This window comes from Equus caballus, chromosome 24, assembly GCF_041296265.1.
Source record: "Equus caballus isolate H_3958 breed thoroughbred chromosome 24, TB-T2T, whole genome shotgun sequence".
Taxonomy (NCBI): Eukaryota; Metazoa; Chordata; class Mammalia; order Perissodactyla; family Equidae; genus Equus; species Equus caballus.
In genome coordinates, this window is record NC_091707.1 from 48,545,382 (window position 1) to 48,568,455 (window position 23,074).

Consider the following 23,074-nt stretch of genomic DNA (forward strand, 5'->3'; position numbering starts at 1 on the left):
CCTTAGAGAGACCTTTCCTGACCACACCATTTAAAGAGCTTCCTCCATCTCCAGTTACTTCTCCTTGTTATCTTGTCTTCACAGCTCTGGTAACACTGAAATTGTCTTGTTCACTCACGGATTTATTCAATATGTCTCTGCCGCTAGAAAGTACGCTGCATGAAATCAGGGATCCTGCGGTAGGCCTCAGAATCCTCAAGCGTAAAACTGAAGGGGGAGGCGGAACCCTCACAGGTGAAAGCGGACCGGTCCACCGGGTTCTCAGATCCCGCCCACTTCAGGCCGCAAATTCCTTCCAGGCTGGGCGCCGCCTCTGACACCCACGTGCGCCGCAGTGGGGCCCCGCCTGTGGTGGGCGTGGCCTCCAATGTTGTGCCTGCGGCGTGGAGGACGTCGTCCGGGAGAGGTGAGCTACGTCACACGCACGCAGCCCCGCCCCGGCCCTGTCTCGCCACGGGGCGTGGCCAGGCGCGAGGACCCCGCAGCTGTCGGCGCCGCCGCCTGAGTCGCCACCAGGTGGCTGCTCTCGGTTCCCGGCTGCTCAGGCAGCTCGGAAGCCACTCTGTTTTGGGGTCCTCGCCGCCCTTCCACGTCTCCCGGAAGACGAGCCGGGCCGCGGCAGGTTGCGGACGGTGTTCCCTCGGCCTGGGCCCTCTCTCGGCCAGTTGCTGAGGGAGGGGCGGCCCAGGACGACGACAAGGCCGCGGTGCGGCGGCTCCCGAGTCCTCAGGTGAGGCGGCGGCGAGGGCCCAGTGCGCAGACGGGTCGGTCTGGGGCGTTAACGGCCTGAGGCGCGGGGGCGTGGACTCTGGTCTCTCTGCCCGGTTGGGGGTGAGGGAGGAGGCAGGAGAGCCCCCTTGGGCCTCAGCCGACGTTGTTTAGTGCCCCCTCTTCCTCTTTCCCTCCACCCTCAGTGTGGTTTGACCACTCTTCTCGCTCTGGAGGCTCAACCAGGTGGTGGGGAGCGAAGTGGGCATCTGCGCTCGCCTACGTGGGATCCACCGACTGACACTCCCCGGACCGTCCCACCGACCGCCAGCCTCCCTCCCTTTGTGTTGACGCCTGGCCTTCCAGCCGGCCCTGCCCCGCCTCCTGCAGACCCACCCCGTCCTAGCACGCCCACCCTCTCTCCACCTCGGTGTGGGCCCCTCCTGGGACGGTGCCAGAGGAATTATCTGGGGGCTCTGTGCCTCTGAAGTCCGTTCGAGATGCTTGTCAATGGGGCAAGTGCCCAGGGCACATCTTAGTATTTGTTTAATTGGCTAATCAACATTAAGCCGCGTGCTTTTATTTTAAAGTCCTATTAACTTTAAAATGGGAGGTGAGGTATAAGGAATTAATGTGTGTTTTGATTGCTTTATTAGGAGAGGTAATTTGCCCCCCAGTCACCAACAGTGTTTACTTGAGAATAATGCCTTACATCTGTAGAGAGTTTTCTACGTTACAAAGCATTTCACCTCCATTTTGGTTTGATTGCGCATAAACTCAGCCGAATACACAGGCACATAATAGTCCCATTTTGTGAGGAACAGGTATAGAGGGTAAGTTCTTCTTGGGGTTACTCAGATACTGAGAAACTAGATGGGGAAGGCAGGGGTTAAGGAGGGGGTCTGGCTCGCTAAGATTTGAGGATCTGAGCTGCCATCTAAACTCTGGAATCTTTGTAAGCCTTTTCCCCATTTGTGAGAAACAGTGCTGCTTACCACATAATGTGGTTGTGAAAGTTATATGTAATAAAGATAATGTTTGCACGGCATCTGACGCATAAAAACTAATTCCATTCAGCAGTGTTTATGGGTGCCCACCCTGTGCTAGATGCTGGGAATTCATTGGTGAGCACAACAGACCTGGCCTTAATCCACCCACTCACCTCCCCCCCTTCCCCAATAGGGAGAGAGAGAGAAAAAAAAAAGGAACGTAGTAATAAAACCCGAAGGGCTGTGAGGGAAAAGAATAACATGTGATCGGAGAATGATAGGACCTAATTTAGATGGAAAGAAAGAGCACCGTTTTTGGAGCAGGTGACTGACATTCAAGTGAACAGTAAGAATAGGAAAGAGTTAACCATGAAAGTGTTGCAGGCGAAAGGAACAATGTGTACATTCAAGAGATGCTTGTTGACTTTTTTATACAGTACTCCTTCTTCTGTATGTAAGGACTGATTACTTCATCGTTATTCTGAGTCATTGTGGCACGTCATAAGTACTCAAATACATGTATCAGATGAATGGCTGTGCCATCGTATTTTTTTATTCTGAACCTAGCTTAATGTGTACATGGTGGGTCCTATTCAAGATGTACATTAGACAGGTTATGTACGTGCACACCTAAAGTATCCTTAATAGCGCTGCATTTTAACATGAAGATAGATTTTGTATTGCTTCTTCGAGTGTTAGCACCTTCAAACGAACTTCAGGGAATTACGGTTTTTATTTGGTTGTAGTGGAATTTTGCCATATTAATCATTTGCCATTTGGATATATTATTTCACCTTAAAACCATCCTAAAATGTAACAATTATTTTCCTCATTTTCTAGGTAAAGTTTCTCAGTTTCAGTTAAGTAGTTTGTTCAAGGTTACGTAGCTAGTAAGGGGCAGGGTTAGGCTTTCAAGCCAGGACTGACTCCAGAGCCTGGCCTTGACCACTGTGCTCTGCTGTTGTGCCACACTGATCACTTTCCACTTTATGTCCTTTTTACAGGTTCACCAATAGGATTATTCTGCTACCATCATGTCTTGGTTTGCTGATCTTGCTGGAAAGGCAGAAGATCTTTTAAACCGAGTTGATCAAGGGGCTGCAACTGCTCTCAGTAGAAAAGAGAACACAAGCAACATCATATACAGCAAAAATACTGACTATCGTGACCTTCACCAGCAAAATGCAGATTTGTCGTATCAGACTGGACCTGGAGCTACTTATATTTCCTCAGCAGCTGACAACATTAGAAATCAAAAGGCCACCATCTTAGCTGGCACTGCAAATGTGACAGTAGGATCCAGGACGTCAGTGGAGGCCTCCCACCCTGTTGAAAACGCATCAGTCCCTAGGCCTTCGTCCCAGTTTGTTCGAAGGAAAAAATCAGAACCTGATGATGAGCTGCTGTTTGATTTTCTTAATAGTTCACAGAAGGAACCTGCCGGGAGGGTGGAAATCAAAAAAGAAAGGGGCAAGACGCCTGTCCTTCAGAGTTCTCGGACAGCTAGTGTCAGTTCTGTGAACACCAGCGTAACCACCATCAAAACCGTCGAAGAAAATCCTTCTGGGAGCCAAAGCCATGGTAGTTAATCGGTCCTCTGTTTCTTTTAGAGTTAAGCAAATTGGATGTGTTGTTATAGCCTAACACGTTCTGGTAGTGTTTCTCGTGCTCTGTCTTGTTACCTGTCCCCACTGGTGTAAGGGCAGGCTCTGAAATGTGTGGTGTAGACAGGGAGACAGCATGGAACACTATTACTCAGTAGACACTTATAGTGGAGACCTTTGAATGTTGTCTGTGGGTAGCCCAGCCTCTAAGAGAGTGTGTCCAAAGTGATTCTCTAAGATGTTTTAAGATACAAAAAAGACAATTTTGAAATCTGAAAGAAAACATATGATTTTGGAGTTGGGACTATCTCAATTCGTTTCTTTTTGTCATTGGGATTATAAAAATGACAGGAGGCTGTCCTTCGCATATATTCTGGGTTATGAGTTTTTTCTTTTGTTCTGTTTTCCTGCCTTGCCCAGAAATGAAACTGAGAGACTGAACTTTGATCCCAGTTGACGGGTCGAAAGCATTGACCTAGTAGTGAAGTAAAAGCATAGAATTCTGGTTGTCAGTTTAATTTGCTGTGGAATTATCCCCACATGTACATCTTCTCATGTGCAGAAATGAGGTTAACGTGGTAATGTGACTATTTCAAGCACCTACTAACCATTTTAACGTAGTGATAAACATGATAGGTTCTTGTAGGGATTCGTATAAAGTTGATGATTAATGGAAGGTTGTTACGTTCCTAAATGTTATAGCTTCTCCCCCAGTCTTGACTGTTAGTGAATAAAAGCTGTCTTGGGGCCGGCCTGGTGGTGCAGCGGTTAAGTGCGCATGTTCCGCTTCGGTGGCCCGGGGTTTGCCAGTTCAGATCCCGGGTGCGGACATGGCACCACTTGGCAAGCCATGCTGTGGCAGGCATCCCACATAGAAAGTAGAGGAAGATGGACACGGATGTTAGCTCAGGGCCAGGCTTCCTCAGCAAAAAGAGGAGGATTGGTGGCAGTTAGCTCAGGGCTAATCTTCCTCAAAAAAAAAAAAACTGTCTTGTATCTTCAAGACAAAAAAGTGGTAAAGAGGTAAGGGTTTTGGGCTTTTAAGACAGGAGCATGCAATAGCAGTTGATTAATTATGAATGCACACCCCTAAATTTCTTCTCAACTACCTTTTGATTAATTATAAAAATATTTATATATTTATATATATATTTATAAATATATAAATATATAAATATATTTATATATATATTTATAAATATATAAATATATTTATATATATATTTATAAATATATAAATATATTTATATATATATTTATAAATATATAAATATATTTATATATTTATCCTGGTGCCAGGATACAGAAGTGAATAGGTCATGGTCTAGTGGGTGAGACAGACATGTAAAGATAATTTACATATAGTGTAGTAAATGTGGTCATTGAGGTCTGGTCCGAGTGTTGTGGAAACATAAAGGAGAAAGTAATTGCCTAAGGTATTCAGGTAGGGATTCACAGGGGTCTGTAACTTGAACTGGGTCTTAAAGAGTGAATAGGAGTTTTTCAGGTGAAAAAGAAGAGGGCCTGGAGACAGCAGTCGGTGCAGAGATTCCCATACTCGCTGGGAACAGTGAGTATGCGATGGACGGCAATGAAGAAAATGAAGCCAGCAAGGAAAGTTGGGGCCTGTTTGTGAAGGCCATTGTATGCCGCTGTTTACTTGTTTAAACTCGATATTCCCATAAGTCATTCTTGAAGGTGTTCTCTGGACAACTTGCATTAGAATCACGTGTGTGATTAATAAAAAATGAATTATTGGGTGCCGCCCCAGACCTCCTGAATCAGATTTTCTGAGGATGGAGCCGGGACATCTGAATCTTTTCATTCTCCAGGTGGTTGCTAGGCCAATAAAAGTTGAAAGTGCCATAGCAATGTCGTGCTAATAGAGGTCTTTTAAGCTGAAGTTGACATGAATTATCTTCCTGCTGTAAAGGATAGATCAAAGAAAGCCTGGTTGACAGGGAGGTAAGTTAGAACCAGGTAATACGTGGCAGTTATAAAAATTAGGTTTTGTTTCTTTAGGGCAGGGTCCCTCAATCTTCGGACTGTTGACATTTTGGGCCAAATAATTTGTTGTGTGAGGCTGTCCTGTCCGTTCTAGGATGTTCAGCAGCATCCCTGGCCTCTTAACCCATTTGATGCCAGTAGCACACCCAGTTGTGACAGCCAAAAATGTTTTCATGTGTTGCCAAACGTCAGTTGGGGGGCAGAATTGCCCCAGATTGAGAACCAGTGCCCTCTGAGGCCTTGAAATGCCTCGAAAGGGCATCGCTGAGTTGTTGGGGGTGACAGTGTTCAACTGCACTAGTAATGAATGCCAAAGTTGTTTTCTGAAGAGGTTGTACCAATTTATACTTCAGCTGTGGTTAAGAGTTCATTTTGCTCTGCATTCTCACCAGTACTTGATATTTTTAATACAACTTTTTATGTTTTGCTAATCATGCGTGAAAAGGTTTGTCATTATTTTTTACTTCTCTCATTACTAATGAGGTTGAACATCTTTTCAAATGTTTGACTGTTGAGGTTTTATCTTTTGGGAACGGCCTATTTAAGTTTTTGATCAGTTTTTTTCCAATGGATTGTCTGTCTTTTTCCTTGTTGACTCAGGGATAGTCTTTTTTTTTTTTTTTTTTTTGGCAGAGGAAGATTTCACCCTGAGTTAACATCATGCCAGTCTTCCCCTATCTTTTAGTATATGGGCTGCTAGCACAGCACAACCACTAACAGAGCAGTGTAGGTCCGTGCCGGGGAACCAAACCCAGGCCGCTGAAGTGGAGCATGCTGAACTTGACCACTAGGCCACCGGGGCTGGCCCTCATGGATATTCGTTATATATTCCAGATGGTAATTCTTTCTCATCCTCCTCCAGTTTTATCCCTCTCTCTGGTGTCTAATTGAATAGAGTTCTTAATTTAGATGAGTTTATCAGTCTTTTCCTTATGGTTTGTGTTTTTGTGTCTTAGAAAATTTTTCGCTATCCTAAGATCTTACAGATACTTTCCTATATTATCTTCTAAAGGTTTTATAGTTTTGCCTTTCATGTTTAGATGTTTACCTAAAGTTGTTTTTTATGAATGATGTGAGGTAGGCATCTAATTTCATTTTTTCCCATTTGGAAATGAGTTATCTCAGCATCATTTATTGAAAATATTTCTTTTTCCTATCGATCTGTAATACTACCTCTGTTCTCTATCAAATATCCGTCTTTACGTTGCTCTGTTTCTGGGCACGAAATTCTGTTTCATTGGTTTATTTGTCTATCTTTGTGCCAGTGCCATACTGTCTTAATAATGTCTTTATACCATCTTTATAATGTATCTCGGTATCTCATAGAGCAACTTCTACCACTTCGTCCTTCTTCGAGAGTGTTTTGGTTGTTCTTGGACTTTTATACATCACTTTGCATTTTAGAATTTGCTCGCTAAGTTTCCCAAAAATTCTGTCGGTCTTTTTATTGGAGTCTGTTGCTCCTATATAGACAGTTGGGTGAGAATCAGCATCTTTATAATATTGAGTTTTCTAACCCATTAACATGATATAATTTTAACTTATCTTTAAAATGTCTTTTATTAAGATTTTACTGTTTTCTCCATGAAGGTCTTGCATACTTTTTGTTAGATTTATTCCTGGTAGTGTATATTTTTTGAAACTATTATAAATGGTATCCCTTTAAAATTTTTACTTTGTTTCTTGCTGGTGTATTGTTTTTTGACAGACAGCAACCTGTGTGTCAAGGATAGCTCTTCTTGGGCCGGCCACCGGGCCGAGTGGTCAAGTTCATGCACTCTGCTTTGGCGGCCCAGGGTTTCTCGGGTTTGAATCCTGCATGTGGACATGGCACAGCTCATCAAGCCATGTTGAGGCGGCATCCCACATGCCACAGCTAGAAAGACCCACAACTAAAAATACACAACTATGTACTGGGGGGCTTTGGGGAGAAAAAGGAAAAATAAAATCTTAAAAAAAAAGATAACTCTTTTTATTTTTCTGTATATTCATTTAGATTTTCAACAACACAATAATATCATATGTGGATAATGACAGTTTGGTTTCTTCTTAACCCTTTTATCTTTTTAAAAAATTTTTTCTTGCTTTACTGCATTGGCTAGGACTGAAAACCAATTTTGTGTCTTGTACATATCACAAAGGGAATGCTTTGAGTCTTTCACTAAGTATGATGTTTGTGTTAGGTTTTTCATGGGTACTTTTTATCAGGCTAAGGAAGTTTCCATATATATCTAGTTTGAGGTTTTTTTGTTGAATTTTTAGCCCGTTTTTCCTGTATGTATGAGATATCATATGACTTTTCTTCTTTAATAATAGGGTATACAAATCAGTTGATTTTTTTAAAACCTAAAACCAAACTTAACTTTCAGTTTGCTAATGCTCTGTTTAGGACTTTTGCATTTATTTCATAAGTGAGATTGACCTGTAATATTGTTAGGTTTTAGTATTACAGTTATGTTAGCCTTATAAAATGAATTGGAAAGTGTTCCCTCTTTTCCTGTTGTCTTAATTATTTGATGTAAGACTGAGATTGTTTATTCCCTAAATGTTTACTAAAACTCACTGGTAAAACCATCAGGGTCTGGGGTATTCTTACTGGAAGATTTTAACTATTGATTCATTTTGTTTTCCATTTATTTGATTTTGGTGAGTTATAGTCTAAGCATTTGTCTATTTTGTATACTTTTGGGGGCATTATATTTTGCTTAATTTCAGGAAAATAATGAAGGTGTCACAGCTGAAACTTTAACACAATCAGATACTAATCTAATCATTTATACTAACCCTGCAGAAACCAAAGCTTGATCACAGATACTACCTGCCAGATATTATCTGGCTCTGTGCTAAATGCTTGTTTTTTAAAAAAAATAGATGCCTGCTCCGTGGCCAAGTGGTTAAGTTCACACGCTCTGCTTCAGCGGCCCAGGGTTTCGTCGGTTCGAATCCTGGGCGTGTACATGGCACCACTCATTAACCCACATGCCACAACTAGAAGGACCTACAACTAAAAATACACAACTATGTACCGGGGGGCTTTGGGAGAAAAAGGAAAAATAAAATAAAATCTTAAAAAAAATAACATTAATGAAGTATAACTGGCATACAATAAACTACACTTACTTAGAGTATACAGTTTGATGGGTTTCAACATGTACATTTAAAAATTTATTGGCATAAATTATCTTTATGTTCTCTAATATGTTTCTTTTCTGTTTTGTTCCTTTCTGGTCTATTGTTAATTTCTGCTTTCTTTGGGTTTATTTTGCTGTTTTTATAACCCTTAACATGGATGGATAACTGTTAATTCTTCCTTCCTTTCATTTTTAATATAAATATTTAAGACTATAAATGTCCTTCTAAATACTACTTTAGATACAGATATGCCCCTCTTGATGACGTATCTGTCAATGAAGGACCACATATACGATGGTGGTCCCATAAGATTAGTACCTTAGAGCCTGGGTGTATAGTAGGCTATAGCATCTAGGTTTGTGTAAGTACACTCTGAGATTCTCACAATGACAAAATCACCTAACGATGCATTTCTGAGAATATATCCCTGTCATTAAGTGGTGTGTGACTGTATATATCCCACAAGTTTGGATATATACTTTATTTCTTTTTAAAATCTTTGTTTTGGAAATGTCAAACATACCAAAGTAGAGATTGATTGATGACCACTCCCCACCTTGTATTACTTATTATCCAGCCAGAGTAATCGACAGCTCATAGCCATTCTTGTTTCATTTATACCCTGCCATTTGCCACCCCTTCCTTTACCTCTATCCTCCACAGAATTATTTTGAAGCAAATCACAGATCTCATATTATTTCTTTTATAAATACTTCATTTTATTACTCTGAAAAAATACAAGCATTAAAAACAAATATCTGCACCATTATCACCTTAAAAACTTAGTAATTCCTTAGTATCATCTAGGACCTAGTCAGTGCTCAAATTTCCCTGTTTATCTCATAATTTGTTTTATGTATGTTGAAATGCACAGATCTTGGCTATACAGACAAATGGCTATACCCAGGTAACCCACAGCTGTATTAGGATAAGGAACATTTCCTTTGGCCCAGAAAGTTCCTCATGTCTCTTCCCAGTTAATCTCCCCACCCCATCTCCCCAAGCACCCTCTGTTCTGATTTTTTTCACCTTAGGTTAGTTTTTGTTTTAAAACTTCATAAAAATGGAATCATATACTATATACACTTTCTTATCTGACTTAATATGTCAGTGAGATTCATCCATGTTATTGGATATATCAATAGGTTGTTCTTTTTTATTGTGTAGTAGTCTGTTATCCACAATTTATCCATTCTTTTTTATGGACATTGAGGTTGCTTTCAGTTTCTGGTTATTGTAAATAAAGTTGCTGTGAACAATTTTGTACAGTACTTGTCTTTTGTGGGAAAGTGTTTTTTTTCTCTTGGTTAAATATCTAGAAATGGAATTATTGGGTCACACGGTAGGTGGGTGTTTAATTTCATAAGAAACTGTGAAACCTTTTTCCACAATGGTTACACCATTTATACTCCCACTGGCAATCTGTGGGAGTTCCAGTTGCTCCATATCCCTGTCAACATTCGGTGTTGTCTTTAATTTTAGCCATTCTAGTGGGTGTTTGTCAGTTCTCATTGGGGTTTTAATTTGCATTTCTTTGATCACTAACGATGTTGAGAACTTTTTCATATGATTATTGATCATTTGTTTATCTTCCTTTGTAAAGTGTCAAGTCTTTTGCCCATACAGTTATAGTTTGGGTCTGTTTTATCATTTAGATAGAGTTTGTTTTTTAGCACATACCTAATTTTTTTTAGAGTAAGTAAAAAGTGTGTTTGTATCACATTTAGTAGCAGATTAAAAACAGGATGAATCTGAATTCACGAATCTCTGCCTCTTTAGGTAAGGCATTTTAGACTCTGCTTTGCTATGTAGCAAGTGGCTCTGATCTGTTACTACTCTCCTTGCCCTGAAACCCACAACTGTTCTTTTGTGCCTTTCCATTATTTTTACTGTTGAGACTTCTCCCTTTTTTTCAAAAATAATTCAAAGACAAAAGGGAGACCAAAACTCTTTATATCTAAACCCAACCACTTAAATTATCTCTGATTTTCTCCTTCCCAGAACAGTATTCTTTTATCTATTCTTTATCACCATTCATTCATTGTATCCAGATTTTGAGGATCCTTAGAGGTCTATAAAGCTCCATGTATGAGAATGAAATTTCATCAGAGGGAAGTCGATTGAGAATTTGTTTACTTGTTACGGTATTTTAGCTGTAGCAGTCAACTTGAGCCAAAAGACCTTCTACCAAAGTAAGCTACTGATGTGTATGTAGTGAGCGTTCCAATGTAACAAAAATGTATTCCTTTTTTACAGAAACCTCTAATAATACAGATTCTGGCCATGAAGTCCAAGAGGATTCTTCAAAGGAAAATGTATCGTCAGATGCTGCCTGCGCTGATCACAACCCAGCTCCTACTGATGACGGCAAATCACATGAACTGTCTAATCTTCGACTGGAGAATCAACTGCTGAGGAATGAAGTTCAGTCTTTAAATCAGGAAATGGCCTCACTACTTCAAAGATCCAAGGAAACTCAAGAAGGTAGAGCCTTATTTAAATTGTTCAGGATTAGGAATTTAACATTTCAAAAATAAACTAAAAACTTGGTTAAAGACTTGTAAAATAGTGTTTTCATAGTAATATAGGGCCCAGATTTGGAAAAGGGACCAATCATTCTCCTCCCAACCTGAAACCGAGAACACTGGCTTGTTTGGCCATTCTTAGAACCATGAAATTTAAGAACTGAGAAGGGCAGAACGTGAGTAGTCAGCGGGTTTATTTTATTAATTGATTCTGAACTTTCGAGAGGAACTGTTCATGAACCATAGGTGGGATTAAACAGAGTGGGAGGCTCTTGTAGGCAAGGTCACAGTATTGCACTGCTCCAGGGGACGTCAAATGAACGTGGAGTTCAGTTTGAATAGTGTCCTCTGGAATTGTGCAGTGAGGTGACCCTAGAATAGAAAACCCACAGCTTCCTCAGAAATGGATAATTAAAAAGTAAATAATCCCATGACTGAGGTAGTGACGGGGCAGTATGTTAGTGCTATTGTAAGTGTGGCTGAGGAGAAAACAAAAGAGAGGAGAAATCTCTGCCTTGGTTCCTGGTGGTGATTCAAAAGAAGTGTGGGGACTGTGGGAAGAGTTTTGCCAAGACATGGATGGAGCCCCTGCAGAGTGCAATAGGATAGTTTAAGACTCGTTGGACTGACTTTAGAAAAGGCTTCACCTTACCCAGACTGATGTAGACATAGAAATAGAGCTTTCCCTGAGACCCTGTACAATTTGCATCAACTTAAAAAAAAAGGTTTTTTTGCTGGTAAACTGCAATTACAGATAGTACATGAGGGTATGGAAATCTGCACTGCATTGCTCTTTCTGCACCAATTTCCTAGGTTAAAAGAATAGCATCTTTTTGCCACAGTAATGGAAAGAAGCATATTCTTTTCTGTGTTTCTCTTCAGCATTTGTTTTTGTTTGTTTGGCCTTACTGGGGTGGACATTATCTACCCTTGAGTTGGATTTGCTTTCTTTCCTGTGTCTGGCAGAACTCCACCAATCCATTGACCATTTTAGTCTTGTGAACTCCCCACTATCTACTGGCCTTGGCTCCCAGATGCTTTATGCTGTGTCTCCAGAGAAAACATTTGTAGAAGAGCAGCTAGCGTCATGCCCCTTTCCACCCTTTCAACTGTAATATAAGGGTGAATGTTGGCCTTGAAAAATGAGTGGCCCATTTGGAGTAAAAAATTTGGAGATATTTGTAAGCTCCTAATTTTGGCAATAAGTAAAACAGTAAAGAGACTCAAAGGAGAATCTGTGTGTGCTCAGAGAAAGAAGTGTTTGCTTGAATAGAGAAATTGTATTTTTTTTTAGAATTAAACAAAGCAAGAGCAAGAGTTGAAAAGTGGAATGTTGACCATTCAAAGAGTGATCGAATAAGTCGGGAACTTCGAGCCCAGGTAGATGACCTGACCGAAGCAGTGGCTGCGAAGGATTCCCAGCTGGCCATACTGAAAGTGAGGCTGCAAGAAGCTGACCAGCTCCTGAGCGCTCGCACGGAAGCATTAGAAGCCTTACAGAGTGAAAAATCACGGTAGCCAATTCTATGAATAATGAAAAAAGGAGCTAGAATCATGCTTTCTATATAAGTAATGATAAACGTTGCAATATGTACTGCCTTATTAAAATTTAGCTTTTGGAGATTTACAAGAGGGAAAATTTATCTTTGGTAATCTTGGAAAATGTGTGTTAAGGAAAATGGATTTATTGTTTGAATCTTGAGGTGCATTGTTAGCGAATTCTGAATTTAAAAATATTTGAAGACCATACTGTCATTAGTCTTTCAACATACAGTGATACGTGGTGTGTGCTTACATTTGGATGCCTAAAAATATAGATTACATTCCATTAAAAGAGAAAAAAATTTCTTTAAGAATGTTTTAGTTAAACCATCTTTTTTGTGCTTACAAGCTGATGCTCTAAAAATTATTCTACCTTATCACCTGTACACTTGGAAATGAGTTGTTTCAGGTGATGTGTTTTCTTTTAGAATAATGCAGGATCACAGCGAAGGTAGCAGCCTACAGAATCAAGCGCTGCAGACTCTTCAGGAGAGACTGCATGAAGCTGACGCCGCCCTGAAGAGAGAGCAGGAGAGCTATAAACAGATGCAGGTTAGAATGGGGACCACCGAGGTCTTTCGTTTCTGGGACGGGGAGGAATGGCTTTATGCTGTTTCATAACACATTCGCTCATTAGTAACATTCTGTTTCTGTGACGAAAACCACGCATGTGAAAATTTAGCTTGATCCTTGCTAAATTTATTTAATTTTATGTATTGAAATATAATTAAAATAGTTAATATTCATTAGAGATAGAAATCTTTTCATTTAATTTGGTTGTGCAACAAACATTACTGTTATTTGATTAAAAGCTGATTTGGGACATCTTGTTTTTTTTTTTTATTTAAGCTTTTTCTGATGCCAGTTTAATCAGATTTATTTATTTCATGAGAAAATTGTGCATAATATTTAGAGTTTTACTCTTAAGTGAATTTTGTCATCTAGTTCAGTGATTCACAACCCTCTGTATGCATTAGAATCACCTATGTAGCTTATTAATGCTTTCTGATGCCAGGTCTCTGCTCCCAGAGAGTCTGATCCCACTGTAGGAGGTAAGGCATAGACGGTGGTGGTGTGGTTTTACAAGATTTGCAGGTATATCTAATGCGCAGTCAGGGTTGAGAATCTCTGGCCAGGCTATCTTTCAAACAGGTGAAAATAGTTCAGCCCGGAAAGTAAGTATCAGCTAATGTGGATTTTTGAAAATTTTATTAATATATTTTATTTAACACTGTATATCTAAAGTACTATCATCTCAAAATATAGTTAATATTAAAAATTATTAATGAGGTATTTTACAGTCTTTTTTGTATACAGATTCTTTAAAATATGGTGTATTTTACACTTAATTCGGTCATTAAATTTTCTTCTGAAATACTTGATATGTATTGAGTTCATAAAATTTACAGGTGAAAGAATAAATTCTCATACCCAGGTTGTTCTAAACGTATTCAGAAGTTTTCCACTTAACAGACAGTTCCTCAAAAAGTTAAACATATGACCCAGCAGTTCTACTCCTAGGCATATACCCAAGAGAAATGAAAATACATGTCCACACAAAAACTTGTATGCGAATGTTCATAGCAGAACTATTTATAATAGCCCCAAACTGGAAACAATACACAGGTCTATCAGTTTCTGAATGGATAAACAAAATGTGGTATATCCATACAAGGAGATCTCATTCAGCCATGAAAAGGAGTGAAGTGAGCCAGCCCTGATGGCCTAGTAATTCAAGTTCAGCACACCCTGCTTCAGTGGCCCAGGTTTGGTTCCCACATGCCGAATTGCACCACTTGTCTGTCAGTGGCCATGCTGTGGCAGCAGCTCACGTAGAAGAACCAGAAGGACTTAACAAGTAGAATATACAGCTCTGCACTGGGGCTTTGGAGAGAAAAAAAAAAAAGAGGAAGATTGGCAACAGATGTTAACTCAGGGTGAATCTTTCCCAGCAAACAATTTTAGAAAAAAGAATGAAGTACTGATTCATGCTACAACATGGATGACCCTTTAAAACATTATGCCAAGTGAAAGAAGGCAGACACAAAAGGCCACATTTTGTATGATTCCATTTATATGACATGTCCAGAGTAGGCACATCTATAGAGAAAGAAAGTAGATTAATGTTTGCCAGAGATTGGGAGGGAGGGAGGAATGACAGAGGATGAAAGTGTTCTGAAACTAGGTAGTGATAATGGTATGTGACAGTGGTTGCACGACTCTCTGAATACACTAAAAACCACTGAAGTGTACACCTTAAAATGGTAGACTTTATGGTATGTGAATTAGATCTCAGTAATTCTTTTCCTAATTGAATTACTAGGTTTTATGTTTAAATTTAAATTGGTTAAAATGAATAAACTTGAAAGTTCAGTTCTCAGTTGCGTTGGACACATCTCACATGCTCAGGGGGCAGCAGGAGTAGTCCTCCTGCTGCTTTTCTTCAGAACAGGAGTTAACGTTGGATCAGAGGTTTGTGGGCTTCAGATATTGGCATGTAACTCTAAAGGCTTTCTGACTTCTGCCTCACCTTCTGAGTTTTTTGATGATGGGAGCTTTTGAGAATGAAGATAAAATATAAAAAATTCTGAGAACTAGATAGGCTAGAAAGTGACAGGCCATGTGTTTTATAGAATGTGCTTTAAAAATTTCTTAAGCTAAAAAATTACATTGAGTAGTTTATTAGAAAATTTGAAATAAAGGGAAAATGTTAGCTGTGCTATTAGAAAAGATGCAGCTATTTACTTGTTTCCTAATAGACTATCTAGTTTTCTCTAGGACTGTTATCCATTGATCAGCTGGTATCAGACCAGACCTAGTATCCAAGTGACTGGGTTCACCTGGGGAATTTCTTAAAAAACAGATTTTCAAGCCCAGTCTTGGAAATTCCAATTCGGTAAGCCTGGGAAAGGCCTAGAATGGCTGTATTTTTAACAGACTCCCTAACTGATCGTGATGCATTGCCATGTTTGAGAGCCACAACCCCACAGGATATCTGAATGGATGGTTGCAAAATATATCTCAAAGCAAAATGATGTAAGTATGATATAAAACTTTGTCACAGAGTGAGTTTGCTGCACGTCTTAATAAAATGGAAGTGGAACGTCAGAATTTGGCAGAAGCAGTTACTCTGGCAGAGAGAAAATACTCAGATGAGAAGAAGAGAGTTGATGAGATGCAGCAGCAAGTCAAGATGTATAAGTCCAACTTGGAGTCCTCTAAGCAGGAATTAATTGACTACAAGCAGAAAGCTACTAGAATCCTCCAGGTAAGCGTGAAATGTACACTTATGAACGTTAAGAGATGCCGTTTAACCGGGAGCCACGGAGACTGTACAGATCTGTGGGATGATTGGTTCCTGTTTGGCTGGGCTGGCTCACTTCAGACGCCTCACTCTACTTGGAAACACTGCGGAGAGGATGCAGTGTCTCTTGTTCCTATCGCTTTTTTTCTTTTTATCTAAAGTTCATTCTGCCACTGCCTAGTTCAAGTCTTCAACCTTCATCACTGTAATAATATTCATGGTTGTCGTTAAACAGTCGTTTATTCTTTCTTGTTGATCGTCTGTTGAAGTTTTCACAATAGCTGGTCTAGACCTCCTCCAGCTCTCAGCATCGCCTCATCCAGCTTGTTCTCTGTTCCTCAGACCTAAGGCCACCTTACCTTCTACTTTTCTAAAAAGACTGCAGTTAGCAGACATACCTTTAAACTTCTCTCTTTGCCTCTCATAGCAGAGGGAAAAACGTGTCCTTCCATTTTTTTTCTAGAATAATTTTCTACTTGTGCATTGATTCCATATCTTCCCATCTCATTTAAGCCCTTTCTCCCTAAATTTGTGCTCTCCATCTGTATCTTTCTGCTGCCTTCTGGCTCAGGTTATTCAAGAGCACACTGTTACTTAGTGGAAGAAGGAAGACTAGATCTTGGAACTCTTGCCTAAGGGAAAAAACACTCCTTTTGGCTTTTTTAACCACTTTCATCCATTTACCTGTCCTTTCTTTCAATGTCAGACTGCTGTTGTCATTTTAGAACTAATTTCAACTCCTTCATGTAATTTCTCTCCCCATTACATTTTTGAAACTGGCTTCTCAAAAGTCTTTAATGACCTAAATATATTTTTTCTGTCCTTTTCTTAGTTTGCATCCACTTTGATTTTGGTAGAGCATTTGACACTATTAACCCTCCGACTTTCTTGAAACTCTTGCCTTCTGATGCCACTTGCACTGCCTTAGGTCTCCTTGTCCTCTCTTACTGCTGTTTCTGTCTCAGTTGGACCCTGTTACCAGTCCCCAAAGAGGAAGAATCATCTCAAGTTCTATCCTACACAGAATTTTTTGTTATTCTTTCTTACTTTGCATTATCATATACTCACTCTGCTTCTGTCACCTCAGTGTGACTTCAGCATGTCTCCAACCCTAGCTTCCTGACCCCAGTTTCTAAATGTCTGCCATGCTTCTCTGCATGGGGTGTCCCAGTCCCCAAACCAGCTTCTCCTTCATTCTGCTATTTTGATAAATATTATTGCCATCTTCCCAGGCAATAGAGCTTGAAACTACAGTGTCATTTTGACTCCCCCTTTTTCCTTTAGCCCCAACCTCCTATTGGTTATGAATGCCTTTTCCATTCCCTTCATGAAACATTGTATCCATCTCCTCCAAATTCTTCTTTCTGATTATTTTTGTTGCATCACTCTAATTTGTTAAATCATTTAAAAGGTACTATTCGCTAGGCACTGTGATAGCTGCTGAGGATACAAAGCTCAAAAGATGTGTCCTGTTCTGCAAGGAGTGTTCAGTCTAGTGGAAAGACACTGCGGTAATTGATGTGATGAAATTATTGATACAGTAAGCCGTTAAAGTCTGTCTGAGGATGTCAGGGATCACTGGAGATGCTGTATAAAGAGCAAATTGCCAGATGAGTAGGAAGACTTGTGGTAGGGAAGAGATGTCAGATAGAACAACCTGTGCCCAGAGCAAAGGGGACCTGAGGGAACGTGATGTATTTAGTGGACTGCAGCTAGTTCCCTATTGCTGGAGCATAAAGTACTAGAGATAAGAGATGGGAGATAAAACTCAATGGCAGGCGGAAGGCAGATCACAGATGGCCTTGCATGCCGTGCAAAGAAGTTTTATAGGTGATGGTAGGGAGTAAGGGGGTGAATTTGAGCAGCATGAACAGATTTGAGTGCAAGAACTGTGGCAGTGATGAGGTTAGGGGAGAGCTGGGTCTCCATCTTGTTTACCGTTCTGTCCCCAGCACAGTGCCTGGCCCTGAGCAGGTACTCAGTAAGTTGTTGAATACATTGAAGGGATGAAGGCTGGGTTGGTGAGATGTAGATAGTGAAGAGGCAAGTATCAAAAATAACGGTAAGAAATGATGAGGATCTGATCTAATTCATGGCAGTGGGGATGGCGTATAGGGGACAGCTTATAGAAATGTGGGAGGTGGAATATTTGAGACTTGGAGATTTAATTGGAGGAAGTGGGAATGGCAGGTGGAATCCAGGGTGACTCCAGGTTTCTGGTGTGAGTGTATGAATGATATTCCCCTGTACTACAAAAGGGAAAACAGGAAAGATGACAGACTAGGGTTGATGGAGATTATGACAAGTTCTGGTGAGTTTGCAAAATTGATGTGACATTGAGGTGAAAGTTTCAGAAAGGCACTCAGAAATATAGGCCTGCCAGCCCCAGTGGCCTGGTGGTTAAGTATGGCACTCTCCACTTCAGCAGCCTGGGTTCAGTTCCCAGGCATGGACCTACACCACTCATCTGTCAGTGGCTGTTTTGTGGCAGCGGCTCACATACAAAAAGAGGAAGATTGGCAACAGTTGTTAGCTCAGGACAAATCTTCCTCAGCAAAAATAAATAAATAAATACAGGCCTGAAGCTCAGCAGAGGGGTCTGGGCATTAGCCATGTGGACATATAAAATCATGTTTATTATAGAAAATTTGAAAAATACAGAAAAGTTTGAAAAAGGCATCTATAATTCTACCACATAGAAAGGGAAAATTATTTTTGACGGAGGAGAGTGTCTTTCACATGTTTGTGTTTAACGTGAAAGAGCTGATGGTCCTGTTATTACGGGCCTAGAATTATAGCACTTTTTAAACTAATCTTTCCACATCAAATCTCTTCTTCCAACTCATCCTTTATCCCAGGGGTGGCAAACTTTCTCTGTAAAGGGCCAAATAGTACATAGTGTAGGCTTGTGAGCTATGTGTGGTCTCCATCACGTAATCTTTGTTTTTATTTCTTAGGATCCTTTAAAAATATAAAAACCCTTCTTAGCTTGCAGGCTGTACAGAAACAGGCCACAGGCCAGATCTAGCCCATGGCCCATAGTTTGTGGACGCCTGCATTATACCACTGCTGGATTAACCCTCCGAAAATGCATCTCTGGTCATATTGCTTCCCTGTCTACTTTTTGGTCATTTGTTTTAGCCTGCCAAATAAAATGAAAACGTTGTAGCCTGGCAGCTGAAGCTCCCGCAAAGAGGTCCTCACGCAGTAGCTGCGCTCATCTCACGGAACTTTCTTAGAGCGCTCGTGCTTTTGCGTTTTTGTGTTTTGCCTTCTGTTTTCTCTGTCCCTGGTAAAATCCTAGCCGTTTTTCAGGACCAGCATAACTGCTGTCTCTCAGGTAAAGCCTTGTCTTCCCCAGAGTGGTCTCTCCTCCCAGAACTCCGCAATAATCTGACCGTATCCTTCTCTCAACTTGTCTTTCCTGCCTTCTCCTGGGTTCTTGTAACCGACTTCCCTTTTCGTTTATAAGGCAGAGGGTGCTATCCGAGTGAGGGACCTTGGCTTTTTTACACAGGACACTCGGCACACTGCCAAAACCATTGTCAGTGCTCCATAAATATTTGTTGAGTAGAATGTTACAGGGGATAAAAGGGTAAGAAAGGATGAGAAGAAAATGAGAAAAGCCTTGTTAATAACAAGTTTTCAACAATAGCATGGTCCTAGGGACACTGTTTTCCAAGGACACGGTACAGCAAGGCCTGTTGCATTTGTATCCCAGTGGGTTTAATCTGTGGACTTTGTTTGATGGAGAACAGAATTGGAATATTTCCATAGAGGTTTAGTTGGTACATCGTAGATGATATTCAGTATACAAGCTAATCTCTGGTTTGCTTAAAGATATTTCTTTGTCTACAATAGTCTAAAGAAAAATTGATCAACAGCTTAAAGGAAGGGTCTGGTTTTGAAGGCCTCGATAGCAGTGCTGCTAACAGCATGGAGCTGGAGGAACTTCGGCATGAAAAGGAGCTGCAGCGGGAGGAAATACAGAAGCTGATGGGCCAGATACATCAGCTGAGATCTGAACTACAGGTAAGCTTCATTGTGGTTTGGCCTCACAGACGACCTTGTGCCCCCAGCTGCTATTAGCAGTTCAAGAGGTGATGAAGTCTGTATTTGGGGGGGAAGGTAGTATTAGTGAAATAACGTGTGAAACTTCTGCTGGAATATTATTCACCAGATAGAAGTAAATCTAAAGCAGTAGGTTTCTTGTCCACTGATTAACTGTCAAGTTGTGGGAATAACAAACGTAGGTGACCAGATTCATGTTCAGCCAGTTCTTACCAAGTGCTGCCATGCCAGCATCTTCTGGGCTCGGAGTTATACCAGGGAACCAGACAGAATCTTCATATTTATGGATCTTACATGCTAGTGGTTAAAAACAAATCAGATTTGGGCTTGTCTGTAAAACTGGGGTATTTTCTGGTATTAGAATGGGCTTAGGGATGGTCTTTTAATTGAGGTTTCACACATAATCTTATAATTTATAGTTTATGTATAATTACTATATTTAATCTAGGAGTAAACTGAGCCATTAATTTAGATGAAATATAGGGTCCTTAACATAAGTATTGTAGGAGGGTCTCTGAGGATGAGAAAAGATCAAATGCAGGATAACAAGCCATCTTTTTTCAAAAAAAAAAAAAACGTTTTGCAAAGAGAATCCATTCATGCATTAACTCAGCAAATTATTGATTTGTAAGATGTCCGTGAACCACAGGGGCAAGTAGGGAAGTCCCGAGGCTAGCGTATCTTGTCTGGATTATAGGCTTGACTATCAGACAGACCTGGATGTAGACTAGATGTGCCCCTGCACAGAGCGCTCCCCCTCATGAGCCTGAGTCTCCTCATCTGGAACAGGCTGGGCAGCAGGTTCTCTTGAGGATAAGGGATATGTGTACAGGGCCTGGCGTTGTTCCTGATACACAGTTGGCCCTCAGTAGTAGGAGCTGCTGTTATTTCTGGATTGTTTTCTTATTGGCCAAATAGAAGAATTGGGGAAGGCTGTTGTCCTCGTAGTCTTTAAAGTAGGATTTTTTTTTCTATAAATAATCTTGAATTCAAAGGATTCAATCCGGTGAACTTAGAAATTGAGTAGGTGCTAATCTTATTCATACCTTGTCTTAATCATACATGTCTTTAGGGCGAGATTATGAAAAATATGATTTGTTTTATTTAATATCTCATCCTTACCCCAGCATCATTGACAACAGTGACTACCTTTTCTCAAGAAGTTTATGTAATCTGTAATGCAGATTATAGTATTAGGTCTAGCAAAATGGGAGAATTGTTAATAATGATAATAGCCATCAGGTTCTGAGCACTAAGCTCTCAGCTATATCCCTTTGTTTCTTCCTTACCATTACCCTGTAAGGGAGGTGATAACTCTCATTTTACAGCCTGAAGAAATGTAAGCATGGAGAAGGAAAGTTACTTCCCCTCACCAGTAAAGTGGCAGAGCCGGGATTAGAACCCTAGTCTGTCTGATTCCAGAAGATGCATTCTTAACCATTATGGATATTGCCTGCCTCTCAAGAATTTGTCTGATTTAGTCAAATTTATGACAAAGATTAATCTACCTTTTACTAACCCTGAAAACACGATGGTAGGGGAAAATAGTTGTACTTACTGCTTTTTCCTCTAAATCCACAAAGTTGTGTGAATACAGAATATTACACTGTGATTATCTGGGAGTATCGTTAATCTGTCAGTTCTTTCAGACAGTATGTGAAGTGCCAGAGTTTGTGGAGATGAGTATAAAACAGAATGTACCAAAAGATAAAGAGCAAAGTTAAGATGCTGATTTTAATCTCTATAGTACTATGTGAATAGATTTATCCTTAACCTGTATGTGGAAAATAGAGAAACCTAGAACTGTGTTCTTTGCCACTACTCGATTTTACAGGAAATCCAGAAGGTGGTTTTTGAGTTTGAAGAAGTGACAGTAGTGACCCCCAGAGAAATAAGTTACAGAAGAAACATGGGAAGATGTGAAAGCAGATAATAGTAATAAAGCTAAAAAAAAATAATACACTTACCTCAGGTGATATGAGAGAAAAGTTATATTCTTACTGTGTATTGATTACTTATGCACACACAAAAAACTAGTGATAACCTGCAATATCAGGGAATTAATGCAGGGAATTTCTTTTAGATGTTATATATTTCTGTTCTTTTTGAAGTTGTTAGGTTATCATCTTGCTTTTTTTTTTTTTTTTTGCTGAGAGAGATTGGCCCTGAGCTAACATCTGTTACCAATCTTCCTCTTTTTTTTGGCTTGAGGAAGATTCACCCTGAGCTAACATCTGTGCCAGTCTTCCTCTGTTTTATATGTGGGACACCACCACAGCATGGCTGACGATTGGTATAGGTCTGCACCTAGGATCTGAACCTGTGAACCTGGGCCACCAAAGCAGAGCGCGCTGAACTTGCCTACTAGGCCACGGGTCTGGCCCCTGAAGTGGTTAGCTTTTGAATAAAGATCTAAGTCTCCCAGTGAGCCACTGTCTCCTCATACTCATGAGACCAAATGATGTATGTGCTGTGGCAGCTGTAGTATCCTGTTCATTTCTCTCGCCCTTTCCATGTTATATAATGGAGTGTCAGTTTGTATGCTCCTTGTAGGCTGAGACCACTTCTCGCGCATCCTGTCCCTCCAGCGCCTGCTGTGCCCAGCTCCTGGCGCATAATGATGACTCAGCAAATGTTGACCTGAACAGTTAAGTATTGCTTTCACATGTAAGGTGCATCTTTTTAAGGATATGGAGGCTCAGCAGGTTAGTGAAGCAGAATCAGCAAGAGAACAGTTACAAGATCTGCAAGACCAAATAGCCCAGCAGAAGGCGTCTAAACAAGAACTAGAGGCAGAGCTGGATCGACAGAAGCAGGTAAGGATTTGAGGTTGATGATTACTGGGGAAGACTCCGTCCCCTAGTGGTCATACGAGGAGACGTCCTGATAAAGCAGCTTACTGAAATTCTTAACAGCGTGAGCTCACAGTGTTGATGGTAGATGGTCCCTCCTACCTACCTTATTACCCCATCCTCCTCATTGTTTGTTTGGGTTTTTTTGTGTTCTTTTTCTTTCTTTTTTTTTTGAGGAAGATTAGCCCTGAGCTAACATCTGCTGCCAGTCCTCCTCTTTTTGCTGAGGAAGACTGGCCCTGAGTTAACATCCACGCCCGTCTGCCTCTACTTTACATGTAGGACGCCTGCCACAGCATGGCTTGCCAAGCGGTGCCATGTCCATACCCGGGATCCAAAC

General features: G+C 40.6%; 1 protein-coding gene across 5 annotated transcripts in view; it reads left to right on the forward strand.

The window, feature by feature from the left end:
• Window positions 1-418: 418 nt before the first annotated feature.
• The window catches only part of GOLGA5 (golgin A5), a 51,263-nt gene continuing 28,607 nt past the window's right edge, over window positions 419-23,074 (forward strand). Inside the window, exons 1-9 of one of the 5 annotated variants that reach the window (XM_023628299.2) lie at window positions 457-730; window positions 915-1,223; window positions 2,702-3,278; window positions 10,697-10,924; window positions 12,260-12,479; window positions 12,936-13,059; window positions 15,572-15,775; window positions 19,673-19,843; window positions 22,570-22,698. In XM_023628299.2, coding sequence (XP_023484067.2) covers window positions 2,732-3,278; window positions 10,697-10,924; window positions 12,260-12,479; window positions 12,936-13,059; window positions 15,572-15,775; window positions 19,673-19,843; window positions 22,570-22,698 — 1,623 coding nt within the window. In that variant the 5' untranslated portion in view covers window positions 457-730; window positions 915-1,223; window positions 2,702-2,731. Of the gene's footprint in view, window positions 731-914; window positions 1,542-2,701; window positions 3,279-10,696; window positions 10,925-12,259; window positions 12,480-12,935; window positions 13,060-15,571; window positions 15,776-19,672; window positions 19,844-22,569; window positions 22,699-23,074 lie in introns of all 5 variants that reach the window. The other 4 variants (XM_070249782.1, XM_070249781.1, XM_001497455.6 and 1 more) reach the window with 4 other exon arrangements.